The sequence below is a fragment of the Peromyscus leucopus genome, chromosome 15 (assembly GCF_004664715.2).
Source record: "Peromyscus leucopus breed LL Stock chromosome 15, UCI_PerLeu_2.1, whole genome shotgun sequence".
Classification (NCBI taxonomy): Eukaryota; Metazoa; Chordata; class Mammalia; order Rodentia; family Cricetidae; genus Peromyscus; species Peromyscus leucopus.
In genome coordinates this window covers 69,124,049-69,150,611 of record NC_051076.1, presented here as the reverse complement: position 1 = coordinate 69,150,611, position 26,563 = coordinate 69,124,049, and the positions used below count along the sequence as shown (strand labels likewise).

General features: G+C 42.2%; 1 protein-coding gene across 7 annotated transcripts in view; it reads right to left on the bottom strand.

Annotated features, from left to right (window-relative positions):
• Positions 1 to 26,563, bottom strand: part of Epb41l5 (erythrocyte membrane protein band 4.1 like 5) — a 121,399-nt gene that overhangs the window by 37,724 nt on the left and 57,112 nt on the right. For 5 of the 7 annotated variants that reach the window (XM_037211482.1, XM_028879804.2, XM_028879805.2 and 2 more), the window contains one exon: positions 1,853 to 2,016. In XM_037211482.1, coding sequence (XP_037067377.1) covers positions 1,853 to 2,016 — 164 coding nt within the window. Of the gene's footprint in view, positions 1 to 1,852; positions 2,017 to 23,272; positions 24,182 to 26,563 lie in introns of those variants that run through there. The other 2 variants (XM_037211481.1, XM_028879807.2) reach the window with 2 other exon arrangements.

The window sequence follows — 26,563 nt, the reverse complement described above, 5'->3', positions numbered from 1 at the left end:
CAGAGTCGTTTTGATTTGCATTTTCCTGATTGCTAAGGATGCTGAACATTTCTTTAAGTGTTTCTCAGCCATTTGAGATTCTTCTGTTGAGGATTCTGTTTAGATCTGTACTCCATTTTTAATTGGGTTATTTGGTATTTTGATGCCTAGTTTCTTGAGTTCTTTATATATTTTGGATATCAGCCCTCTGTCAAATGTGGAGTTGGTAAAGATCTTTTCCCATTCTGTAGGCTGCCATTTTGTCCTATTGATGATGTCCTTTGCTTTACAGAAGCTTTTGAGTTTCACGAGGTCCCATTTATTAATTGTCATAATAGCCAGAAGCTGGAAACAACTTAGATGTCCCTCAACTGAAGAATGGATAAAGGAAATGTGGTACATTTATACAATGTAGTAGACTCAGATGTTAAAAAAAATGACATCATGAAATTTGCAGGCAAATAAACAGAACTAGAAAAAAAATCATCCTGAGTGAGGTAACGCAGACCCAGAAAGACAAACATGGTATGTACTCACTTATAAGTGGATATTAGCTGTAAAGGATAACCAGACTACAGTCCACAGACCAAGAGAGTCTAGGTAACAAGGAGGACTCAAGGAGGGATGCCCAGATCTCCCTGGGAAGGGGAAATAGAAAAGAGGGATCAGGTATGGGTGGGGAGAGTACTGAAAAAGATGACTGGAAAGGGGGGGCATTTCGGGGTGAGATAGAAACCCATGCAAGGGAAACTCCCAAGAATCTACAAGGATGACCCCAGCTAAGACTCCTAGCAATAAGAGTTGCCTGGCCATCTCCAGTGACCAGACAAGACTTCCAGTGCAGGGATTGGGACACCAACCCAGCTACACAACCTTCAACCTACATTCTCCCTCTGCCTATGGGATCTGCTGGGTAAGGATGGCACAGAGATTGTGGGAGTGGCCAACTAACTAGTTCAGCCTCAGACCCATGCCATGAGAGTTAGCCCACCCCTGACACTGCCTGGAGCACCATGACCCAGAGGCTGGATGGCCCAGAGACCTACGATAGAACCAAATACAACCCAAGGGGAAAAAAGTCAATGTAATGATGCCTAACGATATTCTGCTGTACTCAGAGATTGGTGCCTGAGCCCGAGTGTCAGCAGAGCAGCTTCAGCCAGCAACTGATGGAAATAGACGCAGACCCACAGACAGACATTAGGCTGAGCTTGGGAATCCTGCTAAAGAAAGGGAAGAAGGATTGTAGGAGCCAGAGGGGTCAAGGACATCACAAGAAAACCCACAGAATCAACTAATCTGGGCACATAGGAGCTCACAGAGATTGAACTGACAACCAAGGAGACTGCATGGGAATGACTTAATGCCTCTGCATATGTGTAACAATTGTGTAGCTTGGTCCTCTTGTGGGACTCCTAACAGCAGGAGCAGAGGCTGTCTCCAACTCATTTACAGGCTTTTGGGACCCTACTCCTCCTACTGGGTTACCTTGCCCAGCCTTAATACACGGGGAGGTGCTTAGTCTTATTGCAACAATAGAAACTGAGGGTGAATGGATTGGGGGTGGGGCGGAGGGGAGGGGGGACTGGGAGGAGAGGAGGGAGGGAAACTGCCATCAAGATGAAAAGTAAATAAAAAGGAGATGTAATCAAAAGGTGTGGGGATTGGAGTTAGCTCATCAGGTAAGGGTGCTGGATTTGAACCTGAGGATGCGGACCTGAGTGGTCCTGGTACTCACATGGTGGAAGGAGAGAAGCGGCCCTCAAAGCGGCCTCCAATCTCCACATGCACAACGTGGTACACCCACCAAATAAATACACGAGAAATAGAAGTGTTTTAAAAGTCACTGGTAAACTACACAACAGGTACTTACACTCACATTCAACTTTGGGCTCCTCCAATTCATTTGGCCTGGTGGCCACATTACTGTCATCTGGTGCTGCGGATGTTTCCCAAGTATCTGATGTCCTTGTTACATCACCAGTGGTTGTTTCTAGTAAGTCTGGGCTATTTAGCAAATCAACATTCAGGGGCAAGCTGTAAAAGTAACAGAAAGTTTACTTAAACTAGGAAGTTTATCAGTAAAGTAAATTAAAATACAAACAAAAACAAGGTTGGAAAAAATTAATCAACAAGTTTTATTGAACTGTCTTTATTCACTTTTCAAAAATCTTTGGATATACTTTTTCCAGTCAAGATGGAGCAAAAGGGAATGGATTAGCTTCCAACCGCAGATAACCTGAAGGGGGTAAACTATTCTCAAGACAATAGACAACAACAATAACAATAACAACAACAGTGGGTAACAAAGGAGAATGATTCCGAGTCAAGAAACAAGAGGTGAACGTCTTGAGGACCAGCACTGAAGCTGTCCTTGACCACTCCCACAGAAATGTGCACAGATGAAAAAACATCACATGAAAACGGAAGGAGAAAGCCATCTCAGCACTGGCAGTCACCTCTGTTCCTTGGTCAGCCACCATTGCCATCATGCTTTCGCCAGAGGATGGACCGTATTCCTCTGAACTGGATACCCAAATAAATTCTTTCCCCTTAATTTGCTTCTGTCACAAAAAGGAAAAAGTAGCTGATACAAGATCAAAGGCCGAGTGCCATTGGAGCAAAGAGGACAGAGTCCTGGAGGTAAGCAGGGTCATGAGTGCTAATAAAGGTGGCTTTTGCTAGAAAACCACCCTCAAGGCCTGGGAAAGAACTACTTGAAGGCATGAGAGGGAAGTCATGGTACTTGACACTGTTTCTACTGACACAGTGAAAACATAATTCACAGAGCACTGAGTATTCAGGAGCACGTTGTCTTTGTAGTGGAAAGCACTGACCCACAGAAGCCACAGAAGCCACAGAAGCACTGTGTGTGACAGAGCCACCTAAGAAATCACAGAAATGAGCTCTGAGAGGCTCAAACTACTACCAGGTAAACTAGGTTTGAAAACAAGACTTCAAGGACAGCCAAACGATGTAGTAAGCAACAAAGAAGGACTCAGTCAGACTACTCGAAGGGGTCCAGCTATGCAGAGAAGCAGCAGAAAGCAAACGACCCGAGAATAGACAATTACCACCTCAACTGAGTGCCACTTTTAGGCTTTGAGTTTATCACAACTGAAAACTTACTACAGTGCAACAGTGATCAAGACAGCGTAGTATCCGTGCAAGGGCAGTGCCAAGATTAATCTGGATTTTTACATGCTTGAACCAAAGCACTTAGGAGATGAACTGAAAATGTGCACAGACCACTGAAGAGGGAGCCTGGCCTGAGTGAGCAGGTCACTGGGGACAGTCCTGAAGGAAGGATCTTGTCCCGACCCTTACTGCTCCTGGCGGGGAGGGTGCGAACTGCTCTGCTCTCCCCAGAACAATGAACTCATGAATAAAGCACATCTTTCCTTTTAAGTTATTCCAAGAGTTCTGCCACAGCTGCAGAAAGCTTGGGAAACTCCAGAATTCCTTTTATTCATAGCTCATTTTTGCCAAGACAAATCAATGGGAAAAAAATAGTTTTTTTTTTTCAGCAAACTGGACAAGCATACCATCTTGGCTTAAAAACAATGGTGTGTGCATACGCATGTTTGAGTTTGTGCAGACATGTTCCAAACTGTGAGTAGCATGCATAGGTGTACGATTCTCACCGGAGGGCAGGTGACCTTGGGTGCCAGCCTTCACTTTCTACCTTGTTGTGACAGGGTCCCGGTTGTCTGCTACTGTAAAGGCCAGGCTAGCTGGCTCATGGGTGTCCAGTGCGAGTCTCCTGTTAGAGCCTCCCATCCGCCATCAGAGTGCTGGGATCACAGAATACACGCCACTGTGTCCAGCTTTATGTGCATTCTGAACTCGGGTTCTCACGCTTGTGGGGCAAGTACTTTACTCACACTAAACTATCTCCCCAGCTCTATCTGGCCTTTCTTTAATAAAAGACTTATTTATTTTTGTTTTATAAGTGTTTGCCTACAGGTATGTATATGTACCATGTGTATGTCTGGTGTTCATGGAGGACAAAACAGGGAGTCGGATCCCCTGGAACTGGAGTTACAGACAGGGCTTCCATGTGTGGTGCTAGGAACCAAAACTGGATTCTCTGCTCTGAACCACTGGGCCGTCTCTTCAGAGGCCCCAGCCTGCTTTCCAAATTGTCTTCTGCGACAACCAAAGGAGCGGCAAGGAAAAGGTGGACGGCACTGTGGTCTCTCCGTGGTAACTCCTACGAGCTTTGATTTTGACTTGGCGGGCGGATTTAATTCACAGAATTTCATGTCTAAGCCACTTGGAAACCACCAGTGGGAAAGAATTTCAGGTCCATTCTATTTCTACACACACGGCAACGATCTAGAGATGCAAAGTACCATCAGTCCACCTCATGCCTTCTCCTACTGACCCAACTGTTAACTCCCCTGACCTAAGTGTGATTCAACATCACTCATGAGGATCATTTTAAAAGGTAAAGGAAACAAAAATAAAAAAAGAAAAAAGAAAAAAGAGCTGGTGGTGGGAAATGAAACAAAGGGTAGATGATTGACATTTGTTGAAGCTGGAACATTAGCCTATTGGGGCTCATATACCCTAACATACATTTTTGATATTTCCAACACAAATCTTTAAAAATGAAATGGATATAAATATTTTGGACAAAAGGATATAAAAATTAGTGGAAGTTCATCTCCTACGTCTTTAGCATGAACACATGACAATTTTCTTTTCTTTCTTTCTTTCTTTTCTTTTCTTTTCTTTTTTTTCGAGACAGTGTTTCTCTGTGTAGCTTTGTGCCTTTCCTGGAACTCACTCTGTAGACCAGGCTGGCCTTGAACTCACAGAGATCCTCCTGCCTCTGCCTCCCGAGGGCTGGGATTAAAGGCATGCGCCACCACCACCTGGTGACAAAAATATTTTAAAGTACATACAAAACCACAACACCCATAAGGAACAAGAGGGGAGAGTGATATACATTTTTTGAAAGAGTGAAGCAGGTAAATAGTAAATAAGGGACCACTGACTTTCTAGACTACACAACTGTAAACCTAACTGGGTACGGTGGCCCACACCTTTAGTCCCAGCACTCAGGAGACAGAAGTGGGCAGATAGATCTCTGTGAGTTTGAGACCAGCCTTGTCTATACTGTGAATCTGAAACTGTAGCCAGGGCTACAAAGTGAGATCTCCATCTCAAAAACAATACAAACCAATTTAAAATCCAATCTAATGGTAGGGGTAACTTAGGGAGAAACTGTCATCCCACAGAACTTTCTCTTTCTTTGCTTCTCCCTCAACTGTTTTGTCTCTGTTGTTGAGACAAGTCAGCACTCTACAGGCCAGACTGGCCTCACACCCACTGATCTTTCTGCCTCAGCCTGCCAAGTGCTGGGCTTACAGGCCAGATCCCTGGTGCCTGGCCTTCCCACTGCTCAGGGTGCCCACCGAAGCACAAAGAGCTGAGTGGATCGACTCTTCCACTTACCCATCTTTTATCACACGCTCTTTTTTTTTATTCTTAGATTTATATATTTTATTTGATATATGTATATTTATTTTTATTTTTTACCAAATACTGTTTATTGAAGGAGGGAGGAGGTCTTAAATACAGGCTTACAGCACAATGGGAGAACCCCAGAGGGCAGAAGTTCGCTACCAAAGTTTTACAGTCTTGCATCTAAACTGTTAAGGCCTATTATGCAGGATACACAGACAAGGAACTTCCCTTAAGCATTCAGGAGGGTGGAACCCGGCAGGGAATTAGCATAGGGAGGATATCAAGGTCAAGGTCAGCAAGCAAGGCAACAGTTACCCAAAACGGGGGCCAGGACCCTACAGGTCCCCCTTTTACTAGAAAATGAGCTTCTGACTTAGGTTGCGTCACACACTCTTTTGAATGCTGTGTCTAAAGACCTTTGCTCAGCCCATCGTCACAAGTATTATACCTATTTTCTAGCTATGTTAAACTTAGGTCTGTTATTCAATTGCAACTCATTTTTTGGTATTATTTAAAAGAACGGTCTAATTTCACTATGTGTGTGGGCATACATGTGAATGCACGTTTGTGTAGAGGCTGGAGGTTAATGTTTATCCCCTTCCACTTAGTTTATTAAGACAGGGTCTCTCACTAACCCAGGACCTCCCCAATTTGGTGAGACTGGCTAGCTGGTGAGCTGTAGGAAGGATCCACCACTTCCCCCAACCCAGCCCCTCACAAAGCCATACCCACCCACCCAGTGCCAGGGTCACAGATTCACACCAACATGCTCAGCTTTCCTGAGTTCCGAGGGCTGAAGTCACAGACACTGAGCCACCTCCCCGCTGCAGTTTCAGTCTCTGTGGATGGCTCGTTGACTCAACACCATGAACTCCACAAAAGCAAAGTCAATGGGAGACTGGTGACATCCACCTGCAATCCCACTCCTCGGGAGGCCAAGGCTGGAAGACCGCACAGTGAGAGGCCAGCTTGGGTCACATACACAGAGAGACTGTCAAGAGACTGGAGCAGAAGGTCAGGAAAGGTTAACAAGCAGGCCCGACGGTGCACACCTGTGATCCTAGTGCTTGGGAAGTGGAGACAAGAGAACTGGGAACTGAGCCAGTCAGAGCTGCATGTCCCTCCACAACTAAACAACAATAAGAAAAACAACTAAATGAGCAGAAATTATTAAAGAGAAGGACAGATCAGCTTCTTGATATGAAAATAAAAATTTCGTATTAAAAAAACAAAATAAAATAATGAACTGAAAATATATTTGTAAATTATAACATATACAGAAAAAAACCACTTAAAAACAGAGAAGAAAAAGGCTATCAGGCTGGTTGTTAAGGGGGGGAAGACTGTAAACAAGAAGAGACAGTTTAGAGGAAAAACGCAAGTAGTTCATGAAGGAGACTTAATCGTTAACTGCGTTGAAGACATCCACACTGACTCTTCATTGTGGTGTTAGCATCACAGCTGATTTAATGTCCAAGTTCCTAGGTCACTGTCTGGGGTGGAAGAACTCGGGACTGAGCTCCACCTCCAGGCAAACTAACTGTACTTCACTGTACACCTAGTGCAGCTCAATAAAACTGTAGGGAAAATTAAAACATCCCTTCTTAATGCTCACAGCAGCAAGACCTCAACATCTGATGATGCCGTTAGGTCTGTAAGGGGCCAGACTCTGCTGCTCACATGTAGAATCCAATGAAGCTGATTCCTGCACTATCTTAGTGTATGCTGCAAGACAAGTCTCTGCCCACAGCGGGTGGGCAGAGAAGCCAGCAAGATGGACACCCTTGATACAGACGAATTAAAATGCTTTTACTATCAAACCAATACTAGACTCACAGTTAGAAAACACCCAGACCTGATGGAAGTGTATGTGAAACAGTGCTTGCTTATCTCAGCCCACAAAAGGAGTCCTGGCTGGAAACCAATGGGGCTGTGAGGTGCAAAGTGGTATGCAGTGCAGCAATTCTGAAGTTAACATATGCGTCCAAGTGGAAAAGATGGAAGTCCCGAGACTGGTGGGAGCTAGAATCTCACCAAGAAAGAAGGGACCAGGAAGAAAAATCCGGGAAACCAAGAACCCCAAGGACTGGCTTTAGATTTGTCAGCAGGAGTTTGTGACTGCTGACTGAGTCCAGATGCAGTACTGTCCACAGCAGTAATGAATAGACAGACCTACTGGTCAGACTGTGGTGTCTTAGAGAATGGCTGATGTCACAGCTAAGTGCAGAAGCTCTGGTAAGAAAGCACTAAAAAAATCTAGGGGACAGGTTAAGTGTGGCACAGGTGCAGTCTGACCGGGTTCCCCCAAACTAAACATGGAACAGTCTGCCATGGTAACTGCTGGGACCAACCAACAGGTTGAATAAAGGAGTCCATGAAGTCATGCAAAAGTTGTAAAAGTTCTTACTGTAGAATATCAACTTACCAGTTTAGAATGATACTTAGTCAATCATGATTTTGTCACCATCACAAATGATACCTTATTTTTACCATTAGGTTATATTAAAATTTTTTATCTTTTAAAATTAATCTTTAATTGATTTATTGTGTGTGCCATGGAGCAGGTGTGGAGGTCAGAGAAGAACCTGTGTGGTACTCAGTTCCCTCCTTCCCCCATTTGGATCCTGGGGACTGAACTCAGGCTGTCGGGCTTGGCAGCATGTGCCCTTACTGCATGATCTGGCTGGCCCTAGGTTATATTTTTTAGGGAGAGAGAATAATACAATTCACATGGTAAATTTATTACAAACACAGGTAACTTGAGGACATAAAACTTGACAGATACAAGCTGGGGAGATGGCTCAGTGGTTAGAACACTTGTTGCTCTTGCAGAGGATCTGGGTTCAATTCCCAGCATGCCCATGGTGGCTCATGACCATCAATCAGTAACTCCAGTTCTAGGGGCTCTGACACTCTTCTGATTCTTCAGGCACCAGGCATGCACCTGGTGCACATACATGCACACTCATACACATAAAATCTTAAAAAAGAATGCCAAATGTCTTTAAATAAAAACTTGATATATATTACTTTTAACTATTATAATCAAGTAATCAAACATCAGTAATGAGACAAAACTGACATCAAGTGTTCTCTGGTCTGAAGAATTATAAACATATAGTTCTTATCAATAATGTATAACCTGGATTGAACAATGAAGAAACAATCAGGTTAATCTAAACTATTCTGTGAAACAAACATACTATTTCAGAACACAAGTGTTAAAAAAGGCATGGTTAAGGAACCTTTAATAGATTACTAGAACCTTTAATAGATTAATAGACCCAAGAAACACAATAAACTTCTAAATATAATCTGGCATAGATCAAAGATATTGATACAAATAAAAGCATTGGGAAAAACAAGAAATCAGAATGTGGAAGTGACTATTATGTAACAGTAGTTTCCTTTTATTATATGTTTTGAATTTACTTTAAATTATGTGTATGTACATCTGCGAACAGATATGTGCATGTAAGTGTAGGTGCCCTCTGAGGCTAGAAGTGTTGGATTCCCTGGGACCAGATACAGGCAATTGTGACTCACCTGATCTGGGGCTTAGATCAAGCTCACGTCCTCTGCAAGACTGGTACTCACTCTTAACCGCTGAGCCATCTCTCTAGCCCCTTCATTTTCTGAATCTATGCAGGAACTGCCTCATAGATATGAACAAGATACTGTGTTTTCTCCTAAACATACCCACTGAAGAATCTACAAGTTAAAGCTAATAAGATCTGCAAATTACTGTCAACGAATTCAGGGAGGGAATTGACTACAAGCTCCCATGAAGCCGACTCTCCCCTGCATTAGCTCCTTCAGAACTCTTCTACACCATTGTCCTCTTTGAGTAAGCACTTCTCACCAGTTTTCATCCTGTCCTTCACTTTCCTCTCAATCTCAGAGGCCTCGGAACTAACTGTTACTTTGCCTGCAATACTCTTTTCTGTGGCTCACTCCTCATCTCAACTGAACTGTCTCTTGCAATTCCACCTCTCACCCTGCAGTCACTCACAGACATTACCTTGTCTGCAAAGCTCCAACTTAAAATCACTGCCTATCTGTCTACTGGTCCATTAGCAGTCTTCTGCGAGAATGTACCATTATGGTAGCAACTGTCAGGTCACTGTTCTAATTTTAGAATCTAGGATAGTACACATACAAAAAATGTACGTAACAAGAAGCCACTGAATTCCCCGATTCCTGAGGACTGAACCTCGAGCCTTACGCATGCTAGGGAAAGTACTCTACCGTTAGGCTATATTCCCAGTACTCTTTTTACTTTTTGAGACAGGATTTTGCTCAGCAGGCCATGAACTTGCATCCTCCTGTCTCAGCCTCCCAAATAGATCAGATTACAAGCCCAAGCCACCAGACTCAGTTATGAGTTACTAATTTTGATAGGTAATTAAATGGAAATACTACATCGGCATGAGAAATACCCTGGTGAGATCTCAAAGGCTCGTTTCAGAATTACTAGAAATAGTACATTAAAAGCTTAGTGCTGGGGATGAAAAAAGTTCTGGGACTATGGCCGGAGACATCACTCCTGGCTAGGACTTCTAAGGCTGCTACGACAGTTCATTAATAGGCTTTTTATGTATAAATGTGTCTTCTATTCTCTTGGTTATTGGTATATAGGGTGTAGATGACCAAATTAAATGTAACATTTACCATCTTCAAGAACTGACAAATCCAGTGGCTCCCTGGCTGTGTAGCCTAGTCCACTGGGCAAGTTCCAGGGTGGGGACATTTTATGTATACAAATAACATGGCTTGGTTAAATTTTTTAAAAGCTGGGACCATATCTTAGATACTTAACTGCTGCTTCCTGCCTCATCCTCCCAAGTACAGGGATGACAGGAATACACCACCAAGCTTGGCTTCTAAGTGGTTTTGTGTGTGTGTGTGTGTGTGTGTGTGTGTGTGTGTTAGCATGAGGAAGGAGGGGGAAGGGGAGAGACAGGGAGAGAGAATCCCTTGTTCCTGCTGCTGTGCTGGGATTCTCCTGTCTCCACCTCCCATCTCATAGTGGAAGTGCTCAGGTTACAAATCAATGCCAGCGCTTGTGGCTTTTTGGGAGGGTTCTAGGACCAGAACTCAGGCTCTCAGGCTGGTGTGCTGGCACTTTTATGATGGAGCTCTCTCCTCCATCTTGCACTTGTTTTTAACGTGCCACATGCAACATGGATGCAGCATATTTATCATGCAGTCTTTCTACAGCCAACTTTCTAGAGCAGCACTTCTACTCCATTCCTTTCTCCTTTTCACTCAGGCCCCACCCAGGCTGGCATGTACACAAACTGTCTGGACTCTCAGACTACCCAAATTCAACTCTCTAAGCTGTCTTTGGATGGATGACACATGTATTCTGCACTTTAATTTCTTTACCAACCAAAGTATCTTAGAACACTCGAAGAACCGAATGTTTTGAAGTAAATATGTATGCTGTACCTCTAGAACAATGCCAGGCCCAGAAGCATCATCACTCAACTATGATTCTCATTCCTCAATTATATACACCTTATATTTTGCTACTTTAAAATTCCTTGTGCCAGAGAAACAAAGTTGTAAGAATTTATTTCTCTTGCTATAGACCTCTGTCTGGGTTGACTTCAGAGCTTTCTTAACTTCAAGCTCTTTTTTTCCTAAGGCTTTGTTTTCCTAATGGCATGTTTGTATCAGGCATTTGGAAAGCTGCCTGTTCCCAGCCTGTCAATTCCTTGAAATAAAGAACAAAAGCTTGAGTATATTTCACATGGCATTCATTGATTCAAATAATATGTACAAAGTTTATATTCTCATGATGAGTGAATATTTTCCTTTGAAGGAACTGTCAATCTACTGAACACAGATAGTAGATCTATAATCATACTATATAAGATGAAGTGAGGAGAGAAAAAGGGTGAAGCGACTGGAGAATGTCCAGATTCAGGGTATACACAGTCATTTTAGGACTACGGCAGAGAAACTTGAAGATGACAGGGGTTATTAAATAGAAGTCTCGGTGCTTGGTGTGGGATATCCTCCTATGGAGTTATTACTCAGGGAGGTGCCAGAGACTCCCAAACAATGCAGACTTTTGCTATTGCTCTTGGTCATTGTAGTGGTCTGAAAGAAAACGGCTCCCAAAGGGAGTGGCACTACAATTAGGCGTTGCCTTGTTGGAGGATGTGTGTCACTGTGGGGGCAGGCTGGAGGTCTCCTATGCTCAAGCCACCCAGTGTCACAGTTCACTTCCGGTTACCTGCAGATCAAGCTGTAGAACGCTCCAGCACCATGGCTATCTGCATGCCACTATGTCGCACCATGATGATAATGGATAGACCTCTGAAACTGTAAGCCATGCCAATTCAATGTTTCTCTTTATAAGAGTTGCCATGGTCATGGTGTCTCTTCACCGCAATAGAAACCTAATTAAGACAGAAGTTGGTACCAGGGACGGGGCATTGCTGTGATAGGCTGGCCCATACTTTTGTTTGAAGGAATATGGACATTAGGACTGTGGATTAGAAAAGCAACTGAATGTTTTAAGTGCTGCTTAATGGCCATTCCAGTAGGAGCATGGAAGACAGTGGTTCTGAGTATGAGCTGATGAACTATGGGGTCCTGACTCAAGGTTTCAGAGAATTTTAGTATGTTGCTCAGAGAGTGTTCTTGATATTTTAGGAAAGAATGCGGACACTTTTTGCCCTTCTCTGAAGAGTCTGCCTGAGACTAAAGTGATGAGTTTTGGATTAATTCTGTTGGCAGAGGAAATCTCAAAAACAGTCTAGTACAGACTCTTTTGTGTGGTGTCTAATGTTAATGCTAATGAAATTTTATAATGATGAGAAGCAATCTGAGCAAGGAAAAATACAAAATGTATAATTTGAGAAGAAAAGAACACCCAGAACTGGAATGGAAAGAAGTCCTGTGTTCAAGGTGATAAACAGATTAAAAATAGAATAAAGGGAGTGGTGACCTCAGAGCAAGACCTCATCCAGCTAAGTTTCCAATTGTGAAAAGGAATTAAAGAGCTGGGAGCCAGGTGTGGTGGTGCATGCCTTTAATCCCAGCAATCCAGAAGCAGAGAGAGGTGGACCTCTTGAGTTTGAGGCCAGCCTGGTTTACAGATTGTTTCAGGACAACCAAGCTTAGGCAGTGAAAGGAAACCATGGGCAACAGAAAGCTGGTGAAGATGTAATTGTACAAGGAGGCCATGTTCCAGCCCCAGCAAGCAGCAGAACTTGGCAGCTTCAGGCATGTGGTTCTGGCTGTAGAGTCAAGGATAGAAGAAAGGGGATATAGAATCTCCCTCTAAGGCTAAGGAAAGTCACTGAGGCGATGTCAGGGGTGTTATGCAAAGTCATTATGTGGAGCTGTGAAGTTGAAGCCTGGATTGCCTTAGAAACCCCAAGATATTGGAGATGTCAGAGCTATGGGATACCTGCTGAGGAGATCTGCTAACAGGAAGTGGAACCAGCCCAAGAGAAAGAAGTGTCTTTCAGTCAACAAAGCTGAATGGAGTTGGAGATCTAAAGGCATTTTTGACATCAGACATGGAGATTTAATTTGGAGTATGCCCAGCTGGTTTTTGGTCTTGCTTTGGTCCAGTATTTCCTCACTATTTTCCCTTTCCTATGTTTTGGAATGGTAATGTATATCCTGTCCCATTTGTATATTGGAAGTATGTGGTCTGCTTTTTGATTTTGACTTTATAGAGGGATTACAGTTAAGAGATTGCCATGAGTCTCAGAAGAAACTTTGGACTTTGAAACAAGTTGAAGACTTTTGAAGTTGGGCTGAACGCATTTTTGTATTATGATATAGCAACAAGCCTTTGGGGGCCAGGGAGTGGGGTGTGGTGGTTTGGAAGAAAATGGCCCCAAAGGGAGTGGTACTACTAGGAGGTATGGCCTTTTTGGAGGATGTGTGACACAGTAGGGGTAGGCTTTGAGGTCTCCTATGCCCAAGCTAAGCCCAGTGTCACAGTTCACGTCCTGCTACCTGTAGATCAAGACATAGAACCCTCAGTTCCTCCTCCAGCACCATGTCTGTCTGCATGCTGCCATGCTTCTGGCTATGATGATAATGGACTAAACCTCTGAAACTGTAAGCCAGCCCCAGTTATATGTTTTCCTTTATAAGAGTTGCTGTGGGGGGTTGGGGATTTAGCTCAGTGGTAGAGCCCTGGGTTCGGTCCTCAGCCCTAAAAAAAAAAAAAAAGAAAAGAAAAGAAAAGAAAAAGAAAGAAAGAAAGAAATTGTAGGCCAGATAGATGGCTCAGAGGTTAGAAGCACTGACTGCTCTTCCAGAGGTCCTGAGTTCAATTCCCAGCAACCACATGGTGGCTCACAACCATCTGTGATGAGGTCTGGCACCCTCTTCTGTATACATAATAAATCTTAAAAAAAAAAAAAAGAAACCCTAACTAAGACAGTTATTCAGCAGAATTAGATGGTAAGAGCCCATTGCTGAACACACCACACACTCAAGATACCACCCACTCAGGTTGCAGGGTTTTGAGAACTCAAGCTGGCACTGCCCTGGGATCTTTGTGTTTCTGCTGGCTAGCTTGCATGGTGCCAGAGGTGCTAGTTTTACCCAGTGGCAGACCCTGCATGCTAAAATACTGACCCTGTACATAAGGTATGCCCACTAGTGCAGCAGTGGTATGGGTGTTTGGGGTAACCAACCTCTTTTGGATTCAATTTGAGGGCTGCTCCACCGAAGGATTCCATGACTGCTATTGTAAACACAGTCAGAAGCCCATAGCTGATGTATCACAGACCCAGAGGAGAACCTACTTACCGTTAGTTTGTTAAATGGACATACTGCCAAACTGCCTTCTAAATATTTGCATTTAATTATATCCATAGATTAATGCTGCTTTCAACCTTGGTCAGCACAGCTTATTTTTGTAGTGGGTGGTGGTTAAAACAAAGATTCATAATTGATCGAAGTAATAAGATTAAGTGACTGTTGATTGTATGGCCCTAAGCAGAACATCTATATAAATCCCCCATCCCACCCAAGGCTCAGGCAACACTGTCTAGAAGCAGGCAGAGAGAAAGTAGACCCAGAGGATGGAGAACAGTGATGTAATGCTGTTTTCTAGACACCACACAGCTGCTGAACTCATGAACTCACAGGAGCTGTGGTTGCTCATCAGCAAAAGCACGGCTTCTTGGAACTGATCTCATGCCTTCATGCTTGCAAGGCAAACAATACCAACTGATTTCTCCAATCCATTAGGAAAAACAAAAATGAGGGCTGTGTGAGCCCTCAGCAAGATCCTTGCAACTGCTCAGTAAGTCTAACATTATTTCCAAAGACTTTTTAAATGTAGAGGCCAGAGGTCAACATCAGGTATTTTCCTCAGTCACTGTTCACTTTATAGTCTCTGAGACAGGATCTCACTAACCAGAGCTTACCTTTTGGCTAGGTTATCTGAGATCCTCCTGTCTGTCTTCACTTCTCTAGCACTGGGGTTTGAGACACTGGGCTCTGATTGTATGTGGCTGTGGGGATCCACACTCAGGCTCTCTTGTCTGGCCAGCAGCACTTTACCCAGTGAACCATCGTCTTCTTAGGCCACAGATGGCCTTTACTATCCTAACACTGGATGAAATTACCCACAGTGAACTGAGCCAAGAAAAGTCCTAAAACAGTTTACAGGGTTAGGCAGAGGAGGCCTAGCAAAGACAACTAAAACTATCCGGGAAGTCAGGAGACAACAGAGACAAACTAAAACTATTAGGGAAGACAGCAATCGGCATGAATGCTAAGCATTCACTGTAAACTGACTGTGGCTGGAGAAATATGGAGGTCACCTGTGAACCAGCCAAAGCAATTTGGCAGAGGTGGCATTAATATGCACTTCCTAAAGACAGAGTCCTATCTCTTACAAAACGTAGACTACAGTGATCAAGACAGCACTGTCTACTGGAAGGCCACGGCCAAACATATGTGAATTTCCTCTTCAGTGTTGTACTCTTGTGCAGTATGCAACCTTCTGTGTCAGAGACAAAGTCTGACTGGGCTTAAAAGACGAGAGAATGTACTGAGCACAGACAATCCTCTAGAGGCAAAGAATTTTCCTTATTAGTGGAACAAAGAAATGAGGCAATAGACAAGAGTCAAGGGAAATTCCTTTTTAAATGACCTAACAGGGTATTTTTGTGCTGATGAGAATATGGCAGTTGAGAAAAAACTGATAACACAGAAGAGAAAGTTGAATGGTTAGCACACAGTAGGGAAGATTCATGGGGTACTGACAGGAAAAGCAAAAGAGAGATGCTCTAACAGGCATTTGGGGTTATCCAACACCCACGGATAAGAGAGTGTGAGTGCACAGAAGATCCGACTGCTTACTTTCTCAGTACAACAGTAAGGAAGAGCAGCACCCCTTCAGTTAAAGGGGAGGCTATCACAGACTGAGGGTGATGCTGCCCCAGCACAGTGAAGAACCACTTTAGGAAATGTGACTGGGCTAGCAGGCAACAGTGAACTCTGTGGCCACACTTACAGTAACTCCATTCACAATGCCCTGTTCATTTCACATTCACCATCCAGAGGCACAGCTGGATTTAACCAGAGGTGAACAGACAAAGGCCAAGAAATTTTAGGACATAAAAAAAAAAAAAAAAAAAGAAAAAGAAAAAAAGAAAAAGAAAAAAAGAAAAAGAAAAAAAAGAGTATGCATAAAGATGGGAGAATCAAAGATGTATCTTGATTGACATTTAAATAAGGACAGAGATGGCCCAACAGGGAAATCACTGCCTTGCAAGCCTGATGACCTAGGTTCACCCCTGGAAGCCATATGAAGGAATAAGGAGAGAACCAACTCCCAAAAGCTGTCCTCTAACTTCCCACATGTGTATCATGGAAGGAAGGTATTCCCAAACTTGCACACAAGAATTTTTTGTTTATTTGTTTCTATTTTTTGGAGACAGGGTTTCTCTGTGTAGCTTTGGAGCCTGTCCTGGAACTCACTCTGTAGACCGCCTGGCAAGAATATTTTTTAAAAGGTATCAAGAACTTGGCATGGTGGTGCATGTCTTTAATCCCAGCACTTAGGAGGTAGAGGCAGGTGGATCTCTGAGTTCAAGGCCAGCTTGCTCTACATCAGTGGTTCTCAGCTTTTCTAATGCTGCAACCCTTTAATACAGTTCCTCATGTTGTGGTGACTCCCCCAAGCAGAAATTTTATTGCTACTTCAAAACTGTAATTTTGCTACTGTTACAAATCATAATGTAAATATCTGATATGCAGGCTATCTGATAGTGAGCCCTGTGAAAAGGTTTGAGCCCCCAAAGGAGTCATGACCCACAGGTTGTGAACCACTGCTCTACGTTGTGCTCCAGCAGGGACAGGACTAAAAAAAGATTATAACTTCTAAATATTTTTTCACTTAAAAACTTAAAATTAGTCAATCAATTAATTTTTTCTGGGTCAACAGTCACCTTTCCAATTCACTCAAATACTTTTGTTTATTTTTGAGGCACGGTCTCATGTAGCTCAGACTAGCCTTGAACTAACTCACCATGTAGCAGAAGATAACCTGGAACTCTAGATCTTAAGGCCATGCATCAACCATAATTCCAACTGTTAACTGCATCAGTATGACTGATAAACTGGATACACATAATTATCTAAATCTTCTCAGGTCTTTCCAAAGACTCCCCCAGGGTTTTGCTAATGTATCCCAAGGAAGAATTAATGTAATTTATTAAACCTGTTTCTTTAAACTCTAGAGCCTACAATTAAATATGATGCCCCAAAGCTCAATGGCTGGACTAGAAGCAAACCTATGCTATGTGAACAAGCCCATTTTTGAATGACACATTACATACACTCTGAGGGGCTTTGCATAATCCCTCTTAGTGCAACCGCATTAGCTCCACAGATGAGGCAAGCTAGCAATTACCCTCCAACTAACCCCGATTTTATAAACAATGATTAGCTCCTGTAGCAAGATATTTCTTAAAGACTATGCAATTTGTTGCAATTCCTAGCCATAAACTAATGTATTTACATATTCTTCATTAAAGTGAGTCAAAACAAAAACACCCCCCCCCCCCCGCCCCCGCCCCAGACAGGGTTTCTCTGTGTTATAGCTCTGGCTATCCTGGAGCTCACTCTGTAGACCAGGCTGGCCTCGAACTTACAGAGATCCGCCTGCTTGTGCCTCCTGAGTGCTGGGATTAAAGGCATGGGCCACCACCACCCGGCTCCAAAACCAAACTTTTTTTGCCCAATAACAGCAACAAATAGAATTATTACTGTTGAATCTATTTTTTAAAGAGGAGGTGAAAGTTTATTACAACACTCAAGAAGTCTTCAGTCCCAATCCTTGGAGGATGTTATGCTGTGGGATGTTCTGTATGTCCTGTGGGAGCCTGTTCTTGGGTTCCTCGTGGCTTTACCCAGCAGGTCCGCATAGAGGATGATTAGGACCACAGGCCTGAGTGCAGGTGTCTGAGATGATCTGCACTTGGCTGTGCTGGGGGATGGTCTGTATGTCAAGTTGCTCTGATTGGTCAATAAATAAAACACTGATTGGCCCGTGGCTAGGCAGGAAGTATAGGCGGGACTAACAGAGAGGAGAAATAAAAGAACAGGAAGGCAGGAGTCACTGCCTGGAGCTGCCGCCAGGACAAGGAAGATGTAAAGTACCGGTAAGCCATGAGCCACGTGGCAAGGTATAGATTTATGGAAATGGATTAATTTAAGCTATAAGAACAGCTATCAAGAAGCCTGCCACGGCCATACAGTTTGTAAGCAATATAAGTCTCTGTGTTTACTTGGTTGGGTCTGAGGGCTGTGGGACTGGCGGGTGACAGAGATTTGTCCTGACTGTGGGCAAGGCAGGAAAACTCTAGCTACAACGTTACTCTCCAGGTTAGGTTATCTTTTTCCTGCCACTATAAACACAGTGCTGGCCAGCTGTCAGGAACACACTGTAAAAAGCTCACTCATGCTCAGCCACTTCCAACTGAGGCCACAGCTAGCTGCTTCTTGGGAACACAACCTTAGGTAATCAGTTAGTTAAAAAAAAATCCTGAGAACAAGAATGAGTTCTACACTCCCAGCAATAAGGTCACAGACTGCTTTCATCAATCAATCTTGAAACACATTCTACTGCTCAAAGTTCAAGTACTAATTAGCAACAGACAGGAATTAGTGAAAAATGATGTTTAACATATTTTACATGGAAACTGATGTGCTTCATGTGCTCGTTTATTTTTATTTTTTGAAATTACTTTGTGTACACGTGTGTGTTCCATGCCACCATGTGGAGATCAGAAGACAACCAGTGAGAGTTAGTCCCAGGGATCAAACTCAGGTCACTAGGCTTAAGAACCTTTAACCTGCCTATCTTTCTGGCCATGATGTCATAATTTCTATACCACCAAGATTAATGTTTCAAAGTGAAGCTTTTACGTCAAAGTATTCTACATGTGAGTGTTCATAACAATTCTGACAGGAAGACGTAATTAATGCTGTGGTATAATTTATATTAAAATATAAAAAAGATTGGCAAGACAGCTCAGCAGGTAAAAGAACTTGCCTTGCAAGCCTGGTAAGCTGAGTTCAATTCTAGAAACCACATAAAAGTAGGAGGAAATGACTCCACAGAGTTGCTCTCTGACCTTCACATGCACCATGGAATGGACACACAGTAACAGCAAAAATAAAACTAAAACGTAAGAGAAACACCAAGTGGTACTGGCACCAATGTTTTATTTTTGCAAACTCATATTATTAAGAATAAAATAAATTTATGCAATGTGGTATTATTTTCAAACCCAATGTCACCAAACTTACCATTAAGGGCACTGGAAATCTAGGTAGGAAAGAAGAGCTTGCTGAGGGAAAGGCCTGAGCATCCCCGTTTGAGCCTATCCACTGCCTCCCTGTCAGGGCTGGATCAACAGAGAACCACCAGTTCCCAACCTCTTTAACCTCTTTGGTTCACGTTTAGGAATACAAAGGGGGATGGAGTGATACCAAGCTGAGGATGAGTCATGAGCCCGGGAAGCCAGGTTCCTCCACAGTAGGTACCCTTCTTTGGCCTTCAAGTCAAGACTCAGGACTCTCCTAACCTCCCACAGCTACTAATTTGGCAAAATGGAAAGATAAAATTGTGTCATAGTGAAAATACAAAAGTCACCTAGCACTGTTAACAAATCAAAATCATTACCACATCAATCAAATGTCAAGTAAATGTCTATGTACTAAAGCAGAGAAATAAACAAGCTGGGGATGTGGCTCAGTGAGAGTACTTACCATGTACAAGGCCCTGAGTTCAATCCCTAGCACGGGGAGTGGGGATGGGAGGGGGCTGCAATGAACTGTATTAGCCTAAAAAATAAGCTATCTCACTCTCCTTCATTAGTATAATATTTTTATGTCATACAGTTCTATATATGTTATGTTTCTATATCCTGATATATTTACATAGTAACATTTACATCCCAGGTAATGTTAGCAACTAACAAGCTCCACTCAAGAGTTTAACATTTTGTGGCTGGTCTAACACTTGTGTACGTGTGCACGTGGGGTGCATGTCTGTAGGTCACTTCCTTGCAAAAAAAATGTTTTTACTTTTGTTTACTGTCTGGCCTGGAATTTGCTATGTAACTGCGCTGGCCTTGCACTCTTGCTCTTGACTAAGTACTGGGATTAGAGGCGTGTGCTAACACTCTCAAATCACTATTTGAAGTAAGCTGATACAGTATTAAAATGTTGGTATGTTAGCTGCTCTAAAGAACAGGTGCATTGGTTTATCCTCAATGTCTACAGCCCTGGTGTCTGACTACAGGAGACCCGAGAGCCCTCCCTCTCAGTGCATTCTTTCTCGTGGCCTTCTTCATGATGTAAGCATTTAATGCTTCCTGGTTGTAATGAGTAGCATGCAGATAAGAATTTAACTGGTTGTTCTTGAATTTCTTCCATAATAAATAAATTTTTTATAATCTTCAAATTAAAAAAATAAAAAGAGACAGATAATACTTATGTAACTTCATTTAAAATGTACAAATGATTAGCATTTCAAGATCAGAAAAAAATGAGATCGTACTTATAGATAGGTAAAAACCTATGAATTTTGTTTTTTGAGGGTCTAATACTCGTGGCAATCCTCCTGCCTCACCCTCTTCATGCATGAATTACCATGCCCAGCAGAATGTTTTTACCATAAAAGAATGATCACCAGCTCATTTATGAAGCTTTTCTGTCACAACCATCCCATCTATAAAAACCCAACAGAAGACAACCAATATAACTCAAATGTTGCAGTTATATTCACCAGAACTAGCCAAACACTACTCAGTACGTGAACATGGAGTTCTGTGCTGACGATTCCCTTTGATCAAAAGGACATGCCACAGCACGGTGCTTCTGGAAGAAAGATTTCTCTAGTCTAGATTACTTATTTATTCTGTTTCATTGAGACAGGGGTTTCACTATGTTGCTCAGGTTGGTTTCAAATGCCCAGGCATGAAAGAGCCTTCTATTTCAGCCTTCTAAACATCTGGAAGTATAGGTGCAGGTTAGCTTCAAACACTGATTTTTTAAAAAGATCTCTTTTATTTGCATGTGTACACACACAGCTGACAGAAAGCAACTAGGGTAGCTCCTTCTCTCCTTCTCACATATGGGTTCCAGGGTGAAACTCCGGTCATCAGGCTTAATGGTAAGTGCTTTTACCTTCTGCATTATCTCACTCTCTACCTTCAAGCCTAGGACTTTGATCACTGAACAAATGGTACCATAAGAGCAGAAATATATCACAGACATTTATTTATTTAGGCTGAACTACTTGTAAATCCCTCACTGCTACAGAAACATGTATTGCCATCTTGAGACTACCAGTCACAAGAGCAAAAATTTATAATACAGGCTGGATATCCCCTATCCAAAATTCTTGGAACTAGAAATGTTTTCCATTTCAGTTTAGATTTTCAAATATTTGTGCATGCGTGCACACGCACGCACATAAAGTACTTATGGGATGGCACCTAAGTCATCTATGTTTTCCTATACATGGCCCAACAGTCAAATAGATGTAATACTCTTGGTCTGCTTGCTGAGGGCTCTAAAGTGCAACCTGTAACAGGTGAGAAACTGTTAGCATATCAGTTATCTGGAGACTTAAGATTTAGACTAGGGATGCTCCATATGAGAGCCTAAAGCACATAGGACACTTGGGAGACATGATTCTACTGCCCTCTGTCTTTTATTGTATAACTTTTTTTCCCCATTAGAAGTTTAATAATAAATTATTTCATAACTAAGTTTCAAAGAAAGAAAACCCATGACGAGATTCTGCACCATTCAGATCAAACACTATTGGCTATCTCAAATTCTAAGAATAAAGATGACTGCCTCCAATATAAACTGAAATATGACTCTTTGGTTACAGCCTTTCAGACTTCTAAAAGTCAATTTGCTAGGATATACAGGAGGCGCTCATTGTACCAGTGTCAGACCTAAGACTTCAGGATTTGAGTTATGTGATACTGAGCCATGAGGCTTCGTAAAAAAAAGGGCAAGTCTTTTACTCATTGTGACTCAATTGTATTATGGAAATCCTAGTGCCTTTCATTACATTCATATCTACTAAGTCTTTTCATAGCATAAAGCAGAGCTTCTGGGCTTAGAATGTTACGATCTAAGTACTTTCAAGAAAAAAAAAAAGGCTAGAGCGATGGTTTTGGCATTAAGAGCACTTGTTACAGCCGGGTGGTGGTGGCGCACGCCTTTAGTCTGAGCACTTGGGAGGCACAGGTAGGTGGATCTCTGTGAGTTCGAGGCCAGCCTGGTCTATAGAGTGAGTTCCAGGACAGACAGGGCTAAACAGAGAAACCCTGTTTCCAAAAAAGAAAAAAAAAAAAAAAGCACTGGTTGCTCTTCCAGAGGACACAGGTTCAATTTCCTGCACCCACATGTCAGCTAACAAGTATCCACAACTCCTGTTCCAGGGGATCCAATACCTCATCAGGCCTCCAAAGGCACCACACTAATGTGGTATACAGATACACAGATATACAAGCAGGTGAAACATCCATTCATACAAAATAAACAAGAATAAACAAGTCTTAAAACTAAAAAGAAAAAAAAAAAGCACCATAGAGAATATTTAGTAACTATAATCTAAGCAAAACCAAACAAACAAAGACAAAACAAAACAAAATAAACCTCAGAGGATCATACATTAGTGCCTTTTAAAAGCACACTAGATGGTGATTGTCTAAAAGGTTAGGGTAGGTAAGATATGCATCTGCTTTATTCAGGATATGTTAATATTTTGGACACCCATCCTGTATCTATCTATAGTAAATTTAGGCAATGATCCCCTTATATGATGATAAAGCAGATCAAGACTTGCCTACGAATTCCATGCTCTAAATTGTTTTGGGTTACACATCTGTTTCCTACCAACAAGCCCCATTCTATCTGCACCAGGAGTCGACTATCAAAGCCCTCTGAAGTCATCTTCATCCCCAGCAGAGAGAACCTGCAAGATGAAGCCAACCTCAGCTTCACAGGACCAGTTAAACAATACGCTGTTTATAAAAAAGCTTATTTCAAAGCATCAACAGTTCTTAATATAAACCTTCAAATTTCTTCTTAAAGCTCAGAAAGTTTTCTAAAGTTTAAAATAATTGTGAGAGGAAATATTGCTTCTTCTTAGTAGTGTCTCAATCATCCGAAATGTACTTTACCAGCTAATTTGCCTCCAATGAATTAAATAAAAAAGCTTAAATTAACTATCTGGCAAAGTTCAAAAAGGACTAAAAGTGTGAAATATATGCAACCCATCTCAAAATGGTACCATTTTCACTTCAGAACTTTATTTTCAAGGCTGGATAAGGCCAGATTATGAAGGTGTTACAAACCTGAGTGATCTGTCAAGGATTTTCAATGTGAAAGAAAGAAGGAATGAGCAAAGAAAGCTTTCATTTTGCATTTGGTATATCCATCTGCTAATAAGGTAACCATTCAGTCTTATCTCTCTACATGAATCATACTGTTAGTGCAATTTCTAGTCCTGTGGTAACAAATGTTTATTAAAAAATAAAGCACAGTAAATGTGTACTAGAACCACAGGTACGCAGCTGGAATGACGGCACGGTCACTTTAGAAAGCAGTGTGTGAGGACAGTATTATTACAGCACCATGACTGGACACGGTACCTTTAAACTCCGTCTACTAGATGCCATGTGGAAGATGACAACTGACTGTTTATCATAAACAGGACCATCCTAAGAGATGCACTGAGGGATGTGTTAAATGCTAGTGTTATGAAAACCCTTCCCAGGCCACAGTGGTATGCACACCCTTCAACACAGCAACACCCGCCACTGTGAGTGACAGCTTACAGCTTCTTCAGATCCTCTTCCCTTCCACAGAAGAAGTCAGTCACAGCACTGCGTAACTAGTGACTCAGAATGAAATAGGTTCTCTCCAATACTTCTAATGGAATCAACCTCTATAAACGCCACAAAATACATTATCGACTTGGATGACAGAGTTCCATGGCCTAAAAGGCGTAACAACTCATATCTCGGTCATGCCTGCAGGGCCAGAAAAGTGAGCATCATGATGGGCTCCTGCATTCTTCACATTGTGCTCATGGACAAAGTCAGTGTAGTTTCTGTGTGCAGTCTGGGGTGGGGGCAGGGCCCTTGTGTTCCACTGGTTTCCACCACGTTGACAGCAGTCACTGGTAGCAGAGAGCCTAGATGGTTGAGGAGTGGGAGTACAGTTAGTCAACAGGAACAGAGAACATGGATGTGTGAAGGAGAAGGGCAATGTGACCAGCATGCACCACTATGGTGAGCAGTTCCCATGCAGTGCTAACAGTCAAGAAGAGCAGGGGAGAAATCCAGTTACATGGTTCAGGTAACGGAAAACACCAATATGAAAACACATGTAACTAGAATTAGTTAAGGAAATTAATTAATGAAGGAAAGTCAAAGAGGGCAAAACATGTTATCTATCTGTCCCTGCTGCTGCTGGGACATTCCAAGGTAGAAATGTTGTTTGGAATTCTAGTGAAATAAAGAAAAAATCTAAGCAGAGTTTATGCAAATATTAGAATACTAGATTCTACTGAAAGACAGAGACATTTATGGAAAGGGCAATTATAAAAATGATTTCCAAACTTACATGATTTAAAAAAAATATAATCCAGGAAACAAAATTCAGGAGTATTAAAAAACCCTGCTTGGGCTGGAGAGATGGCTCAGAGGTTAAGAGCACTGGCTGCTCTTCCAAAGGTCCTGAGTTCATTTCCCAGCACCCACATGATGTCTCACAACCATCTATAACGAGATCTGGTGCCCTCTTCTGGCCTGCAGGCATGTATGCAGGCAGGACACTTTATACATAATAAATAAATAAATCTTAAAAAAACAAAACAAAAAAAAACCCCTGCTCATAGCTATGAAGCAAGTTCGCATCAGTGCTCCAAATTAACGGTAAGGATTGTACTTTCTGAATTCGGAGTTCACAGGAGCACAGACTGAGATGCGACAGGCGCAGATGGAGTGCAGGAAGTGTGCAGCACGGGGGTGGGGGTGGGAGTGGGGGAGGTTTAGAGGGCAGACATTCACAGACATGGACGTGTATCTGGACAGAGTCCCAAGAGTCCTCCAGTAGAAATAAACACCCGCCCTGGCTCAAAACCAAGCTTTTGTGATGGGACAAGGGCAGCACACACTTCATATAACTATCAAGGGAAAAGATTATTCAAATACAAAAAGCACCTAAAATCTAGATTTTTTTAAAAAAGTATTTTTCAAATTCAATAAAATATTAACTTAATTTTTCATCATTTTATTCCCTTCTACTGAAATTCAACTTGTTCATCAGACCTAACAAGCAAAATTCATGACTCTTGATTTAGAATCTCTAAAAATTTAGAAAATCGATTCGGTTTATGTTCTGGTTTATAGATGCGAGATTTCCTAAGTTCTACTTTTTTGTGTTTTTGATAGGGCTAGGTCTTACTACACAGGCTATCCTGGGCTAGCCTGGGATCACAGTCTACCTGTGCCTTCTGCTCAAGCGCTGAGACTACAGGCATGCTTTATTTTGTTTTGAGATATGGCTACTTGTTGCTCAGGCTGGACTCAAATCCCAGGACGCAATAGACTCTTAGTCTCAGCCTCTCAAGCACTGTCATCTGGCTTCTTGTTAATAAACAATTTATGTGATATGAAATAGCTTAACAAATTCTCATACTGACATTAAATCATTCACCTAGTTAATGGTTTCATTAAAGATATCGGGGAAACAAGCTGAAGACGTCAACAGGAGATGGGTTAAAATTCAATTGGCTCCAAATCATCTGCCAGAAGCAGGATGTTCCACATTTTGTGCTGCCGCCCAGTCATCAGTCTCCAAACTTTGTTCCCACTTCTACAGGAGGACTGTTTCAGACCTGAAATCCAAGCATGCAGAAACAGAGGCAGACTGCACGCACTGCAATGAAGGCTGGAGAGTCACTAGCTCTAAGCCATATCAGCTGCACGTTCAGTTCCGTGCCCTGCTGACAGACTCGGAGGCTCCTCAGGTGTTCAGGGTTGTCTCTACTCCACTCCATCAAAGGAGGTGTCAGCACAACCATGTGTAGAAAGAGGACACACAGCTCCAAGTTTGTTCATTTCTCTTGAAACTCAAATTCAATATTCTCTCTAAAGGCTAAACCAAAGGAACTGGTAGTGCCTAACAAATCAAATTAAACAGATTGAAATATGCACTCATTAAAATGGAATTCAATAAAGACAGAGTCATAACAGGATGTAAACTAATCAGGTTCTCACTTGGTATTAAAGAAAGACATGTGTCCATTATGACAGTTCTTCTGCAGTTGAAGTCTGGTTACTGTCTTCGTGTGACAATGGACTTCAGTGGCACATTCAAGAGATGGTGCACAGCTGCTTGCTGGCCTCTTATCTTCAAGAAATGGAAACTTACAATGTCCTAAAGACTAAAACCGGACATTTGTAGGCCTCATCTGTCACCCTTTTGGTATGTACATATGCATACGTACCTAAATACACTATATCATATTCCCATATATATATATATATACTTACTACAAAAGGACAAAACA